This window comes from Diadema antillarum, unplaced genomic scaffold (genome assembly GCF_040938485.1).
Source record: "Diadema antillarum isolate AM-2024a unplaced genomic scaffold, OU_Dant_1.0 seq00000900_RagTag, whole genome shotgun sequence".
Taxonomy (NCBI): Eukaryota; Metazoa; Echinodermata; class Echinoidea; order Diadematoida; family Diadematidae; genus Diadema; species Diadema antillarum.
This window is the reverse complement of record NW_027271760.1, coordinates 164,935-182,790: the sequence shown is the minus strand read 5'-3', so window position 1 is coordinate 182,790 and position 17,856 is coordinate 164,935. Positions and strand designations below refer to the sequence as shown.

Below are 17,856 nucleotides of genomic sequence, written 5' to 3'. Positions count from 1 at the left end.
TGTCTGTGTAAACCACAAATTCTTGCATATTCATCATAGTTTTCTCCAGCATTCCTTCATGCTCTTGAATACAAACTCAACAGATCACAAATATAGAAATGGCAGTTTTGCATGTCATAAAACATTCTCCAATGGAATGATGCATCCACGCTATGAAATGTTCTGCCAAATTCAGCATCATAAAGGTTGCATATTCACGTACGCGACAATTTGCAAGAGAGACTAGCTAAATCTTTCATTTCATTGGTGGAATGAATGGTCCATTGGATTCGTGTCTGTGTCTAGTTCTCTGTGTCAGCGCATTGCTGCTGGCAACATCCACCTGCTGCGCTACGATGGGATCGCCCATGGTGGCGATGCTTTCCTCGTACGCGACCACGCCCAGGTTGCTGTCAAAGGACATGTTGACCCCAAGGTCTGGCAGCATCCCCCCGGCCAAGAACTGGTCGGCGGGATCCGACACCGCTGCCATCGGCATTGGCGGCACCGACATCTGCTCGTCAAGCAGCGCCCCGGACGACAGGGTCGATGTGGACTCCATGGGGCTATCCAGAGTTGCTGACGTGTTCGGCAATGTCTGGGGCTGTAATACATGGCTGGGTAATGTTTGCAATGGAGTTCTGTCCAACAGGTCCTGGTCCCTTGGCGTATGTATATCTCCACACATAGGAGAGGCACTATCAAACCTGCCTGCCACTGCACTGTGCTCTGGCTGCGGTGATGGGGACACTTCCGGAGGACCAAACACAATCTTCCCATCGACAATCCTTGCCACGGTGACATTTTTGGACTGTTTGGAGGGCTGGGTCACCCCTGTGGCCACCACCGTTCGGATTTTGGGAGTATGCAGTGGAGTTCTTTGGTACGGAGATGAAACATTTGTGAGGGTGGTCAAGCGTGTGGCAGGACTGGACAGAGGGCTTGATGACCTGCTGGTGCTTGGACACTCTCCAATTTCTCTGGGGGTGGGACTGACTCTGACCGCTCCTACATCCCTTGTGCTAGCAACACTTGTAACAGGACTAGTTTGAATGCGGCCCCTTTGGTTAGCAACCCCTACAACACTAGGCTGTGCTCTTGAAGATTCGGGAGTAGACGTCAGGTTAACCTGCACAATGGTTTGTCTGCCATCTGGAGTGGTGATCATCAGCATGACTTTCTTGCTGGTGCTCACCGCAGCATTTGTTCCTGGTGAACTCGCAGGAAGGGAAGAAGTGTTGGCAGAACCCGCATCGAGTCCAGGCATCCCCACGATCCTTGTTGGCTCCAGGTTGCTAGTGAGAGCAGCCGGGTCTCTCGAACCAATCTCTTCTTCCTCCTCATTATCCTTCTCACTGGCAACCTCACTCGTCACGTCAGAGGCGGCCTCACTTCTCATTACCGATTCATCATCCATCCCATCCTCCGCTTCCTCACTAATTATTTGGCCGCCAGCTAACATCTTGAGCCTGAGTGTTGCCTCCCGTTCTCTCTCCAAGCGCTTGAGCCTGTGCTCTGCATAGGAGTCATACACGATGGCGCTCGGCTTCTGGCTCGGCGACGCCCGGGTCCTTTTCCGGTTCTGCTTGGGCGGGATCTCGATGGTGAAAGAGGTCCTCGGCTTGGGCTGACGTCCAGATCGTGTGGTGCTCAGGATGTTAGCAAGGGCATCCTCACTCTCTTCATCGGATTCCTGGGACCTCACCGACATCGTCTCATTGACATCGGCGTCTGGTTTACTTCCATCCTCCTTACCAACTGGCTCATCAGTGTGTGCCTTCTCTACTTGCTCTGCAGAAGAAACAGCAAAGAACAAGAACCATACACAAAACAATGTCACCATCACATCTGCCTGAAATGCCACAAGTAGAAGTAGAAGTTGTTGAAGTTATCGGTGCCAAGCTGAATTTTCATTTTCTCTCCTACATATTCCTGACAGAGCAACTTAATTTTGATAGACTAGTGGCTACATGTACTTCAGTCTACATTCATTCTAATTGCAGCACTTGTTCCTTGTCCAAAAGGATGATGTGATTGTGTTATGGACTACAATGAGGTAAAAAAAGACACAGAAAAAAGAGGAGGTTCCTAGATAAGACACACAGTGTACAAGATGCTGAACTTACTCCTTCTCGCAGATCTGCGTTTCTTGGCAGTCATCCCGCTAGCCTCCTCTTCCTCCTCCTCAGAATCCGAAGGTGGGTCAAAGAGAGACATATCCAGCTCCTTGCGCTCCGCTGTTAACACAAACAAACAAACAAACAAAAATATCAGGTGGTAAGTACATTAGTCCACAGAAGGTGTGTCTTGAAAGGTAGAGTATCTCATTTCCAAGTGCACTGGTGAGGATCTCGAAAGGAAGTTAACTTGTCGCAGCATCAAATCATGGCATGTTTAGGGGGCCCCCTTTATGCAATTATGGAGAAGTTTACAACAGTAACATCAAGGGTTTTTTCACGAGCTGGATTTGCAACTGGCTATGATTATTCAGAGCTACCAATTTTCTATGGATAGACACAATAATTCCTAAGGTGCATTTGTGCCTGTGATGATCAGGGTTTGAAGCCACTGTCTGTCTGAGCAGTCAGAAGATTCATTTTTAACTCCAACAAAATGTCGGGGTAAATTTTGCTTGTTACCTTTGCCACGGGAAGAGGTTATGTTTTCATCGCCGTTGGTTTGTTGGTTTGTTTGTCCGTGTGCAAAATAACTCAAAAAGTTGTAAAAGGATTTAGATGAAACTACAGGAAAGGTTGAAAATGACACAAGTAACAGATGATTACATTTTGGTAGTGATCCAGGAATTTTTATGGATTTTATGAAGGATTTTTGATATTTTGGCAGGTAGGTCAACGAACTTGGGAGTTCAACCTGCGAGTATATGAGGTTTGTATGCGTGCACTAAAGTGCATACTCTTAATTTCTGCTAGGGCTAGAGTGAGGTGCCACGCAGCTGAAAGTTGATGATGTAACAAAAGGTTTCTATATTGGGAAAGTGGGCTATTTTCAGCATGAATGTATGAGTGGATCTCACTGATCTCTATGGAAGAACATGATCAGACAGTGGTGGGAAAACCTACTTGGCGGAGGTCTGCACTCTCAGAGTGCGTATCTAGTTTATTCATTAAATGAGATGAAATTTCACCTCTAAACATACATAACAAAAGTCAATCCCGGCCAGAAAAAGTGCACAGATTTAAAATCACAGCTGACTTTTTAACTTGCCTTTTTTTTTAAAGAACTCTCAGCAAAAAGTCTTACAAACTTTGAAAGGAGTGGCACACTGAAATATAAACACTACTACATTTAAAAGGACATGAGTCCATAAACAATCTCTTAAAATCTCATAACAGAGAAGGTGGGGTGAAAACATTTCTCGCTTCTACTTTGCAAACACTCTTTGGTACTCATTCCTTTTCCAAGACAAGTAAATAAACACCGGGTAGAATGCCTCATTTTTAAGCCAGCTCTGATATTTCCTATCCAGGGCTAGAAATTAACTTTTTTTCTCTGGTGGCCCATACAGGCCACTACAATATTTAAATCTGAAATTCTGGTGGCCTGGAAAAGAAATGCAGTGGCCCCAAATAAATGGAAACACAATGATCAATTTTTAATCTTAAGTGCTTGACCAGGCCACCAAAAGATAACCAGTTGAAAATTTGGTGGCCCAACATAAATTTTTAGTGATCCCAGGCCGCCGGGCCACTGCTAACGTGGAGCCCTCCTTATCCCATCAAATCTTGAGGTAATTTTGCGGCAGATATCATCATCTCATCCTTATTCAATTGCCAAATCCAAAGTTTAAAAATGCCAGATTGGAGAAAGATTAGATGACATGTTCCATTCAGTGAATTTGAACAAAACTAGAAAAAACAAATAAAGAAACTACAAAAACTGCCAAAAATGCGAAGAAAAAGAAAGCCAACTGAAAGGGAAACAGGGACATCATCACAAAGAGTTGCCAAGTTAAGGATCGCTTACAAATTTAGTGATTTAGAGGCTTTAGGTAATACTTGCTACTTACAGAGAGCTGCATCAACTTTCCTCCTGTTGAGTCTCTCCTCTCTTTTGAACTTTCGCTTGATCTCCGCCCGGCTCCGTGACGGGAATATTGCCGTGATGGTGCCAAAGTCGGTTCCGACGGCACTCAGGGCCTTGTAGAACCTTGCAGTCTCTGTTCAGAACACAAGACAATGGACCATCTTACTACTGTGCTGACACAACTGTACTAATCTATAACATGACAGTGTTATGCAGTCATAAACGACTGAATAAGTACAGTCAACCTTGTCTAAAGTTATACACAAAGGGACTGGAGAAAATTCCTTGACTTAATGAATTCTAACTTATGCAATATATCTAACACATGCTAAATATCCCTCAGGGTAGAATTTTTCTTTGACTACTGTTAACACAATTTTTTGACTTGTACGGGGTCATCTTAGGTGAGGTTGATTGCACATGTTGTGGTGATTCATTTAACATCTTGATGAATGATTTAATACAGAATTTACTCTGATTTAATGTCTGGGCATTGGACCATGCCATCTCAAGCTCAGTTCCCAAATGGATCACAAGAAGAATTGAAGAAATATATATCTCATATCGCGACGCAGACCACAGAAACTGAGTGCATGCACGCAGTATACCTTTCGGTTTCCAGACCGGCGTACGCTTGCGTTTGAGGAAGCTGGAATACGTTGTGGTGGATGAGTCTTCATGCACGATCTCTGTGTCGCCGATGTCGAAGGCCCTAGCCGGCGAGGCCTCCACGGTCAACGTGCTCTGGTCAATGATGATGTTGCCGTCAGGGCCAATCTTGACCTGTGGCGCCATTGGGTCAGTAGAGGCAGAATCACCGTCCACATCATCAACGGATTCCTCATCTTCCCTATTGTCACGAGGGGTAGAACAATGAAGTCATTCCAAAATAAACAAAACCATTTTTTACCGTGCACGACAAAAAAAAAAAAAAAGTCACACACCCTGATTTCACGTGACTCAAAAAAGGTGAAATGGGTGAACCTAGTCAATCTTCAGTTTTTTAATATTTTCTGAAAGGAAAGTCAGAGCAATTCTTCTTCTATGTAATCTTAAAGTTTGGGTCTATAAAACGAATGGGAAATAGTCTTTGTAGTAGTTATTACAGAACACTATTCTTTAGAATAGTGTGATTAGGTATGTCTTAGAGGCCCATGTTCATTCCATAATTAAAACCCTTTACACACTATTCACTTTCAACTCTAATAACTTTTGAAAGAAGAGTGCTAAGTCCAACATTGAAAGTTGGTATCAGTCTTGACTTGAATAAGCTGTAATGAGTGTGTGGAAATTTCAGCTTGATCTGATAATCCCTTCATTGTGGTTGTCACAGAGTTTTACGTCCTGTTTTGGTCCCATTCAGTGCACAGAGCACACCTTGGTGAGATTAAGCACTTGAATAGACCATACACTTCAAAGCCTCTATTCTTAGTAAACACTCTTCCAGAGTGTTTACTTTCTTTCCATTATGTAGACAGGTTGAGAGAGCCCAGTTGTATTGGGTTATACATCATTTTAAAGCTTAGAGTCCGCTCTTTCAGAATCTGTCCTTATCTAAGAATCCATGTCTGGCGGCTTTCTGTTGTTGTTTTTTTGTTGTGATGCATGATCACAATTTCTTTTAAATTGTACGTAACCATAAAATCTATTCAAGTATTAGTATCATACACAAATTCACTACATTTTCAGTGATATAGTTTTTTAAGCATGTTACTCACACACCAAAAAGGTATTTTTGCTTATATTTACGATGCCAATATTTGTATGCAATTATGATGTACAGACATACTCTGGTATCACAAGCACAGATACAAAGGGATTTTATCATTGCAAGAAGATTTTCCTTCAACAGATTTTTGAACAAGTCTGCATGAATTCCCAACTGGGTCAAAGGAAATGGTAAAAATAATAAGGGATAAGAACATAAAATCATTACAGTTAATCAAAAACTGATTCTGTGCCATGTAAAAATCGCTTTCTATTTTACCAACACCACCCTCCTTTCTTCCTGTCCAAAAATTGGCAAAACTTACTCAGCAAACGTGACTTTCTTTTTCGTGTTGTTTTCAGCCTTGGCCTTCCTGTTCAACTTCTCTGCTTCAGACATCCTGCCACAGGAAAACAAAAAAGTTGTGACATACATATGAAGAGTTTCTTTCAAAAAGGTGCTAAATCCACTTTTGACGGTAGGGAAAAAAAAACATGAACTTTCATTTTGCATGCTTATAAATGTTTTTATGCAATGACTTTTTGTCCCTTTCGTACTTTATAATGGGATAAAGAAAATGTGCCTCAGAAAAAAACAAAAAAATTGTGTCTACACTGATTTCTACAGTTCTTAGTACTTTTTCTCTTTATTTTGTGGATTTAGCATCTCTTCGAACAACAAATTGTAGTACGGTAACATAGACCATGTAAATGATGTTTTGTTCACTAGTTTTGGTGACCACGTGTATTTTTCTGTGATGATTTGTTATCCCTACACATTCTTCTCTTTCCTCCATCTCTCCAGAGAATCTATATGCAGGAAAATGAAATATTTCACAGCAAATAATCGACAAATATGTGAAAACTAGAGAGGCAGGAAAGCTAGCCAGCCTAGCCCTCCTCTGGGGGTCAAAGTGCGGTCAAGCACGCACAAGGGTTTCCCGATTGGATCCTGCTGGATTTAGCACGTTTTGGAACAAAACAGAAATGGATTTATCACCTTTTGGAACAAAACTCATCTTTCATCTCCCAATTTCTCCATTTTCTCTCAAGCATTTCAATCATGTGAAGATTTTACTGAACAGAACTACAAAGAGTTAATCTATTTCTGTCAAAAAGTCCAATCTGAAGAAAAATGAATTTAGCTTATTTTGGAAAGGAACTTTTTCATATACTGTTGCTGAGATAAGACATCAAGTACCACTACGATATAAAAAAATAAAGCTGCTCTCATTTAGACACTGAATAAGGTCAGTAAGTATATTCAAATATATGCAAATTTTCCTCTATGAGCCTCGTAATAAGCTGTACATAATGAATGCATTTCAATGCTCAGAATGCACTTTGCTTGTATCATCTGTTGCTATGACAGGCAGCCTTTGCGAACTTTTTGGCTGTCAGGAACAATCTTTGCTATGAAGGCATGCATAAAATTTGAATAAATTAGTAAGCATGTCTTTTCAAATTACATTTATGAACTGCACAGATATCTCTCATAAAATTCAGTTGTTTACTGAATAATACTTCTCTCACTTTTAAAATGATATAGGTAATGTAAAAAAAAAGAAGAAAACGCTAGTCTTCTATGACATATACACATCAATGTAGTGAGGTAAGTATAGACTCTAGGTATCATGGAAATTTGTGACTGGGTGCTTGAATATTGCATAATAAGGGAACCTTACTTCATACGATTGGTCTTCGGGTTGTAATATATGAGGTCACTCATGGTCATCTTGGTCCGGTCAGGACTGCTGCTCCTCGCATACCGTTTCCTCCTCTTGGACGGCGTCTACACAGACAGACAGACAGACAGACAGAGGGATGGATGGATGAACAGATCAAACATACATGAGTCAAGACACAGGCAAGGTAAAGCACTGGTGTCAGGATCTCGACATGTAATGCACATGACTCCCCAGTAATATCTTATAAAGTCTAAGGTGGTTTGCAGTTGTATTCCTTTTATCACGATCATTGCCATTTATTGTTAGTGTTTCATACCTCACAGTAAAAAATTATCTTTCAAGTGAGCCTTTTAAGTTCGTATTTCCGTAATATTACAATTCTTTGCTACCGTTGCACAAGTTCAAAAAGCCTATCAATTTTACAATATATGATTGATTCTTAAACAGGAGACACATTTTCATAAAGGTTTATCTTTCTCTCTCAAATGTGAAACTTTTGTGATTCTTTTTTTTTCTTGAGCAGATGTCATCATCATTTTTTTTTTTTCAAATTCAGGATATGCACTTAGGATAAACACTAAAATTCAGAGTTGCCAATGTAATGAGGTAAGATGGTCATTTCTGGAGCAAGAAAAGAAACAATATCTGCAGACTCTAGAATACATAACACAAACAGAAAGCAATAGCGAAACAGTTTGAAACAGACATTACGGAGCATTTTGATGAAAACTTCCCATTTCCTGTTCCGGCAAAGTGCAAGTGTGTGGCACTACCGCCTACTAATAAACTAATGCGTGACTTTTAGCGCAAACACAAGTGGTGAATGCTCTTTCTTTTATTATTCTATTGTACGCTCTCACTACAAAAGACTCTTGATTAGCAATTTACGTCTCATAGCTCCCTAATCATTGATAGTGAATGTGAGGACGAGGCAAAGTAAACGCACAACTCAACACATATTGGAATTGACTCTAGTAGGTGGAGTGAAATCAGATGAACAACAAATTTCATCAAAATTCAAACACGGACTTGAAAGCTTGAAAGTTATGAATGTCATTTTAAAGTTTCACACATTTTCACTAAATAGTGATGTTGGATGCAACCACATTGAAGCTATAAAAGGTGATGGTGTGTAATCCACTCAAAACTCTACAATTCCTCTGCCAATAGATGTATCATAAAACTCCTGTTTTTAGTTGATGCTTGGCAATTATCAGCCTTCCTCCATAACAGTCATTGCTGCTGGGTTAATGAACATAACATCATATTGGTTGGTTCACAGCATAAACATTCCTCTCTTTTCATACATCTGGTAAAAACGGGGAAATTTAGTACAAATTTGTAAATAATAATAATGGTAATAATTTGTAAATGTGCTCCCACTAATATCTCTACTTTGTGAAAATATGCAAAAGTGGTCACCCCAAACTATTGAATGCTCAATGAGCACACTATTGCATCATCAATTAAAGGGAATAATTGAATTGTGTCCCACACAAGGCACAACAGACAGAAATGCAGGGATCTGTGTCCTAAACAAGTATCAACAGCAGGGAATGGAGGGAATTGTGTCCTACACAAGGAACAACAGACAGAAATGAAGGGAATTGTGCCCCATACATAGATCTACCGCAGGGAATGCAGGGAGTTGTGTCCCACACAATGAACAACAGACAGAAATGCAGGGAACTGTGTCCTACAAAAGTATCAACAGCAGGGAATGGAGGGAATTCTGTCCTACACAAAGATCAACAGACAGAAATGCAGGGATTTGTGTCCTAGACAAGTATCAATAGTAAGGGATGTTGGAAATTCTGTCCTACACAAAGATCAACAAGGGAAGAAGTCTCACATCTTCATCCATCTGATCTTTGAGTTCCTTGAGCTTCTTGGTGTACACATTAGGCAGAGAGCTCTGCTGGGGTGTGGGGCGCCTGGATTCACCCTCTTGTCCGCCCACGCTGGGAGTAGTGTTGGTGGTGACAGCCGGCGTGGCATCTCCAGCTGGTGTGGGTTGTGAGGAGGGTGTGGTTTGCGGGGAAGCCTGCACAGCACCTGAGTCTGTGTCTTCTATGGTTCCTGCCGGCTTGGCGATGCCTGGGGTCAATGCATGCAGTCTTGAAGATTCAGCTGTTTATGGGGTGGGGAGAAATTGGAGAGTAGGACAAGTGTAAAATGCACTTTCTTCTCTGAATAAACTCTGTCTGCTTTGGGGCATTTTAGCTGTTGCAATATTAATGTTTTGTAATATCTTTCCTCTGAAGGGAATAGATGGTGAACATCGTGTTTGCATGTAGTGTCATGTTATAGTTTGATATTATAATCTGACAGAAACCATGACGCATATTACTACATGCTCATCAATTAATTTTTTTTTTTTTGCAATGGATTTCAGATCTTCTGAGAAAGTCCATTATACAGAAGATAAACTGAAAAAAACTGTATCACATTTGTTCTTTTGAGTCAAAAGGGGCCTGAGCTTTTGATCCTAGTAAAATCTTTGTCAGAGGCAAAATGACAAACAGGCAGGGAAAGCAATCACATATAAGGACTTCACACAACAGGAACAGTCAGGGACAGGCTAGGGACACAGAACAAAGAAAACAAAAGAAGAGGGTAGGAGGTCATGGGCAAGGAGCCCAAGAGGTGAAGGGAGGGGGGTTAGAGCAGGAGGGTGGACAGACAAAAGGCAGAAGAGGGTCAGTAATGATCCTTAGGACCAAGGGGGCAACCATTGAAGGAAAAGGATGAATAGGGAGGCAACATCAAACAAGATAAGGAACAACAGAGAGATAAAGAAAGGAAAAGAGTGAAATAGTAACAGCAAGGGGAAGGGGGGAGGGGCTGACAAAACAGCAAGCCCTAAAAAGGTGTACCAAGAGGAGGCAACAAAATGAACATGAATGTCAACCAGCAAATGCAAGTAATCAAACAATATACATCAAAGTATATATTTGTACACAAAAATGGTGGCAATAACAACAATAATGATAATGATATTGGATTGAAAGGTCAGGCCCCTTTTGACTCCTTTTTACTCCATTGGCTCGCCACTATTGGATAAGCAGTTTTCAGCAGCTTTTTTTGCTACCTTTGTTCTTTGAAAGTAAATATTATAATTCTGTTTGATACCTTTGACTGTAGACAGTTTAGTCTGGAAACATCTTTACTATAACTATTGTTCACATTTTGTATATTCAACAATACCTAACATCGATTATACTGCTTCAAATGTTTATATGGGTTGTTTCTAGCTCTAACTCACATGCTAGAACTATTTTGAAGCTCGAATGCTGGGTTTTTGTTTCATCTGCAAATGATAGATAATGCCTTTAATCCAACTCACATCTCTTTTGGGCACTGGATGCCATTAGCACCCTCTGCACAGGAGGAGGTGCCATGACTGTCCTTCCCTCCTGGCCCTCCAGGTCCTTGGTCTGGTCCCCTGGCTTGGGTCCCTGACGTCCCACTGCATGGTCAGCACTCTGCACCTTGGGCGCTACACTCTTCAACCGCGGCTGGCCCAGGTTGGGCACTGCGGCAAACCTTCTCCTTCGTGTGGCTGATGGTGCACTCTTTCCAGTGCTGCCACTGCTGTCTGGAGGTGGCATGGCCTCCTTGGAGGTGGGGGACTGAGACGACGACAAAGGGGCCACCAAAGGCTGGACGGACGGCTGAATTTCCTTGGGCTTGGCGGGAACTGACCCCTTGTGGCTGGCTTGCTGCACTTCCACAGAGGGTGGTGGGATGTTTTCGCCCTCACTGACTCCATTCTGTATCTAGAACAGTTAGACAGCAAGGTCTTACATCCAGAAAATTGATATCTAATGCAAGTCAATCTTAGCATTTATTAACAATTACACAGCTTATCAAATCACTGTAAAATTCACACTATTCTAAACTTCATACGTTTTGTATCTATATCTTTTGCATATCATTGTGGTATCAAATTATTCCTTTGCCATTTCCCATTACCTGAGAATTCAATGTTTTCAAAAATTATAACAGGCAAGTCTTGGAAGAACAACATGCTTTAATGCGGTATCACTCAATTGAAATATCTGCATATCTTTATTGGCTCACCACAATCTTCTTGTTACTAATTCAAACCAACTGCAGCAACAAATGAAGTCTCAGTTATGTGCCTTACCATCCGTTGCTATTACTGATACCTGCTCTTACACACAATAGCATCACATGTTCATATTTATGCAGATGTTTCTCACAATTTTTGAAATATCTATGAATGCAATGGTACGGCACATAACTGTCTATCTTTCAGCTCAAGTGTTACAGGAGGATGATGTCACAACTGGAATATGAATAAAGATAATCTGGAAGATTTTTAGGGGTAGGGCTTGACAGGGTGCAAAAAAAAAGAGAAAATATATTTTTCATGAAGTATTTCTCGATTTGGTTATGTACAGACCAAAAGGCATCAATAGAGGTCAATGTACTGTAAAACATGATATATTCGCGGCATGAATTTTTCACGAATTGGAGCCGACAGCCTTTTTGCAGCATGAAATTTTCGCGAACTGCCTCTGGCATTCAATGCATATAGTGTAGACAAGAACTTTCGCTTGCACTTTAATTTCGCGAATCTTGGCACTCGCGAAATTTGCAAAATTAAAATGCCATGAACATTCCTCGTTTTACAGTACATTTACAGGAACCTTTCAAGTTAATTCATGTTCTTGTTCATTCTCTGAAAAGGCAGACATTAAAACATTCGTGCTCTACAGCCATCCAGACACAAATTCTTAGCTGCTACAAATGCCATTCCCAGTGGACAATACCTGCTCATTAACTTTCTGAATGTTTCCATCTGGCTGGATGTTGACTGCTCTGGCTGCGTCCAACCCTTTGTTGGAGTAGTCCTTTGCCACCAGTGCTTTATTTGGGCAGCTACCATCTCTTGTAACAGATGTTGCCGAGGGGACTGGCCCTACCACTGGAGGGCTTCCTAACTTTGGTGCGGCTGGAGTGGACTTCTCTTTTGGCTGCGGGGTTGAAGAAACTGAACGCCGCGATGCTAAGTTGATGCTGGGCTTGATTTTGGAGCGTCTCATTGTGCTCTGTAAGGCAAGAAAAAAAAATTGCAAAATCAATTTAACAATTAGTACAAAAACTTTTATGAAATATCTTCAATATCAGAGGGGGTAAATTCAATATCATGAAGAAGGGTGTTCATCATATATTTTGTTTTTGTATACTTTAATACCAAAATATTAAAAGAGAAGATTAATGAGAAAAAGAAAAAAACAAAAAAGGGCGAGAAGCTAAATCCCCCTCCAACCCCCCCCCCCCCAAAAAAAAAAAGAGGAAGAAGAAGAAACATACACATTGTTATCAAACAATGAATTCATTTCTATGAAGTAATTAGTACTGAATGGAAATTTTACAGTGTTGGTCTCATTCTTACATATGTTACACATGCCCAGATATTATCAAGAAATCCTGTCTGATCACTTCACTGTAATACTCAAAGTGAGAATTTACTGCAAATGCAAAAATTTTCGAGGTACATTAATTTTCATATATTTTGCCTTACTCCTGGCTAGCGTGAATTCTAAAAACCTGCAAAAATATCTTCACAATTTTCTCCGTACATGTTGTATATTGAATGGGATGACAATTGCACAGCACCAATAAAAAAAAATGCAAATATGTTTTTGAGTCACTCAGCACAAAAAAAAACTAATCTCCTGAAAATATTGATGTTTACAGTATGCCACATACTGTACACCAATATAACCTATGCAGTTATGCATTGTGTTTTGGAAGGGTTGCCACACAAACAATAAAAAGTACCGGTACTCTAATATACATGTGGATTGAGTGAATGCAGCAATATCAGTAGAACACATCAGTTTGAGGAACATCAGACAATCAGTACGGATTTTTGAAATTTCAATGCCACAATCGCTGGATGAAAAGACTACCTCAAATTGTGATGTCACATACGTAGAATGATACATAAAAAAATTATTCCACAAAATTTCCTCTTTTTTTTGTTTATAAACTTGTACACATTCCCTCAACTTGTTACTGCTGTATGGTAAGGGTAATATTTCCCATACCTCCTGAAAGAGGCAAGTCAAGTGCTCAAATTCTATTATATGAGAAAAGTGAAAATATGTTGAATATTACCCTAATCGAGCAGTGCATGTGAATTGGAGTGCCTACAACATGTACATGTATTAGGCACCATGAATGGGTTTGACAGCACATGTTCAGGTACTGTGTGCATGTATGTGGGATTTCCTGTTGGGATAAAGTGTGTGTGTCACAGTGTGTATAACAAAATCTTTAAACGTATGCTGCGCTGCTTGCTCTAACTGCCCTTCAACGCAACTCAACAGTGGTAAACCTTCATATGATTTCAAATGAATGAATACTATACACTGTGTCTCAAGTCAGGGGATCACTAATTAACCTATTGCAGGGGGCATATATCCACTGTCCTTGGCGATATCATTCTTTCAAACAATGAAAAAAAAACCCCCACAAAATCTTATACTGATCTGCCTGTTAGCTGTTATTGACTACGTACATGTAGCTATCGATATACAGGCAGCCACCAAATGCTCACACACACACACACACACACACACACACCTCATCTGTGTGGGATGGTTTGCAGCTGTTGAATGACGGAGGCAGAAAAATAGCTACATTTTTGTTGCTAGCTAGGATGTTAAAAAATCACAGGTTGTTGTATCAAAAACCTCTGCACACTGTACACCATCTGGCAATCTCCTATACAACATCATATCGTGCAAGAAATCTTTAAGCTGGTATCTCAGTGAGCCGCGAACGTTTGCGAACGTAGCGAATTTGAGATTCGCCAACTTTTCTGACGAATGTTTGCGAAAAATCAAAGTTCGCTTCTGCCATTAGCGACAGTTAGCGACTTTTAGCCATGTTTAGCGACAATTAGCAACACTTCAGCGAATGTTTGCGAAACACAGGTGGCGACTATTAGCGAATGTTAGCAAATATTAGCAACAATTTTGCAAATGTTAGCGACAGTTTTGCAAATATTAGCAATTGTTTGCAAATCCTTTGCGACAATTTGCAAATGTTCTTGGACCTAGGAAAGTACCAGGCGATTATGTGTAGTTAGACCCATAAAACGAACGTAAAACCTTCCCCTGAATTCAGATCTCTTGTGACAACCGTTCAAGATGGATTTCCAGTATATGGAAATAAATTTCTGCCAAGAAGAGGCTCAACGTGTTGCTATCCTTGAAGAGCTGCTTTGTCAGGCTGCTGCTACAGCTATCGTGGAGCATAAGAGAAAGAAAATAAAGAAAAACAAGAAAGGAAGAAGAAAAGACAGACTGTTTGGGTCAGAGAGTGGTTGTTGCAGAGGACAGACTTTGGTCAATATGAAAAGCTTTTGCAGCAATTACAATCATGATGGAGATGTCAAGAGCTTCAAGAACTTTCTTAGAGTGGAACCTTGTCTGTTTCAGAAGCTTTTATATAGGAACCATATGGTTACTTGTTCGCTAGCAGTGGCATATCAAATAAAAATGTTAGCGACACCGTATTACAACCGTTTGCGAATTCTTACGAGTGTTTTGTGAACGTTTGCAACTGTTAGCGAAAATACAAATTCGCGAAGGTTCGCAAAGAACTTTTGAACATGTTCAAAATTTTTTTGCGACAAGAAAAACTGTTTGCGACAATAAAAACTGTTTGCGAACTTTCTTGCGACTGTTAACGAACCTTATGCAACCCTTTACGAACCCTGGCGAAATCCCAAATTCGCTACGTTCGCCGCTCAGTGAGATACCCCCTTAAGTGTGAGGGGCGTATAAAGCGCATATGGCATGTGGAACTAGACAATAATGCAACAGATACCGTCCGTAGCAACAGCATGCAATATCACTCAACGGTGCCTTGAAATCCATCGCAAGCTATCGCTGATCATAATCGCAGTGTATGGCAGCCTTTACAGCTTTGTCTTTAGCGACCTTACTTGAATTGTCAACAGTGTTCCATATTCCATACGAGAAGCTTACCAGCTGCTCAGTGCGTGGTGGTTCATGACATGGGATTATGTATCACCTATGGCATACACAGATAAAGGTATCAACACTAGTACAGCCCCCTAAAGTGCAGGTTTGCCTAACCACGCTAACTAGGCCTACGCTCTATCGACCAAGGGCGAGGCAACCACTCCATTCAAATCAAATCAATAACTTGTACATTTTGAGGGCTAGGCCTAACGGTTACAGTTAATTTACATTATTTTAAGTACATTTTCCGTTCCACTTTTAAACCAGGTTCATCTATTTCACAATGGGTTTCTTTATAGTCTAATAAATTATGATACTGACCTTCGACCTGGAAGTGGAAGGCTTTCCAAAGACTCTTCCAAGCATCAAAATCTCAACATGTGTTTGCTGAATCAGGCATATTGCATGCGCAAGACACTAAGACAGCTACGACAGACGGCAGACGCTCTCGAGAGCACATGCAGCATCAGCAACGTGTAACAGGATACCTCAAGAACTGATAACGGTCCCACATACTGATTTCTGTGCACGGAAGCTTGAGCATGACTGATACAAATACAGCTAGAAAACAGTATCACAAATTGTGATGGACGAAACCAAACACCATAAAGATACGATAATCTGTATTACGTTACAATACATTTCTTTTAAAAAATGACTTACATTCGTGTGATAATAAAGACAATTTCAAAATCTTGAGCACTGCCGGCTGACATTCTTTCACAGCTCAAACACAGCGATGATGTGTGCTAGAGTATTTGAGACGAGTGTGTTGTGTATGGGTCAGTACGTACTAACATCTATACTATACACGCATAGGCCGGTGTGTATGGCGACGTAACATGTCGCAATTCGCAGGATCCACATCTCGATGCACTTCAAGATTTTTTGTATCGATCGCTAGCTGTGTTGTCAAAATACGTTTTCATGTGGACAGTCATGCGCTGATTCGTGAAAGATACCGGCATCTGTTCACCAATGACGGTGTGTTCTTTCATGAATATTAATCTCTGATGTAATGTTCAATGTTGCGTAAATGTGCAGTTTCATTAGACATTTAAATATCTACCAGTGTTTACTCATTTTACAAGAGACCTCATTTCTGTTGGTCATGTTGGAAATTGTAGGCTTTTGTGTTTCATAATGGTGAAATATATTGATATTCATATTACATATCAATGCATTAATACACAATTGATATAAATAGCTGTAAATCGGGGCATACCATAGCACAACAAAATACAGACATACAGCAAAGGAATACTCGTTCAGGAAAAAACTTCTGTGTGCAGATCTGCATTTTGCATTCGTTTTGTGCTTCATACCGATGTATATAAACTCATAGTCATATAAAAATGAGCTACCAGAGTCACTTTCATGCGCTTCTGTGCCTATCGGGCCATAAAATACGTCACTAAAAAACGTCACATCTTTATGATTACAGTAGGCTTCTTCCTCTGAATGCGAGCACACAGTGTACGAAGGTGCACTCTGCATGAATAGTGTGGGGAAAATCTCTGAAAAGTGTCACCAATTAATAGACAGTTCTGTGATGTACACCCTGTAATTATAATAATAGGGCCCCGATTCGTTCTAGTAATCATGGGCACTATATGGGGCAGATGGATTCTATGGAAAAGTATATCACCATGCTTTCTTGAAGCAAAAGCCAAACCCCAAACATATATGCTTCGTCACTACTAAGTTATGTGGAGTTAGTGGATACGAAAAAAAAAAAAAATGAATAGATAGAATGACAGATCAGTGAATTTTAAGGAAAATTGGACAATCGGTTATGACGTCAGTTGTTGTTTTTTTCTTATAAGTATTTTTTTTTTGTGAAACCGATATATACCTAATGCCGTCATCGTGACAGGAAGATTGCAACAATATACGTGATTACACTTTGAGGAAAAATTATATCTGAAAATACAAGTAATATTTAGGACCAGTCTGATTTAATCTCGATCTTTTAAAGCTTTCATGGTTTCCATGTCTTTTATATAGGCCCCTATGTTTATCAAAAAATGTCCAATCACTGATTTCCATTAGTGCTTCTCAACCTTTTCAACCCGATGTGCACTTTGGCTCCTACGTTTGCTTGTTTTTTATAGGCCCAATTAGATCACGTATTAATCTTTTTTATTTCATTTTTGGCCGAAATTGCGGCCAACTGGTTTAGAAGCGCGGACTAGAACAACATGGCATTTATCATTGTTATACAGTATAGCTGCAATTTCCATGCTCAATAAGCTCTTTACATTATTTTGAACTAGCTTCTTCTTCTTCTTCTTCTTCTTCTTCTTCTTCTTCTTCAGTTCTTCTTTCGTATGAGGTCTGCTGCTACTCCTTTAGATTATATACGTTACAGCTGCTACACAGAAAAGTCAGCTGCTAATATCATAAAG

At 40.4% G+C, this 17,856-nt stretch overlaps 1 protein-coding gene across 1 annotated transcript; it reads right to left on the bottom strand.

Moving 5' to 3' along the window:
• Positions 1–235: 235 nt before the first annotated feature.
• LOC139741049 (uncharacterized) lies at positions 236–16,209 on the bottom strand. Its single transcript, XM_071651636.1, has 10 exons — positions 16,112–16,209; positions 12,218–12,496; positions 10,765–11,197; positions 9,271–9,548; positions 7,416–7,522; positions 6,066–6,131; positions 4,632–4,873; positions 4,007–4,156; positions 2,106–2,216; positions 236–1,770 (listed from the first exon to the last, which is right to left on the bottom strand). Exons 2-10 carry the CDS (start codon positions 12,488–12,490, stop codon positions 236–238), a joined length of 3,195 nt encoding a protein of 1,064 aa, XP_071507737.1. The 5' UTR covers positions 12,491–12,496; positions 16,112–16,209.
• Positions 16,210–17,856: the final 1,647 nt, after the last annotated feature.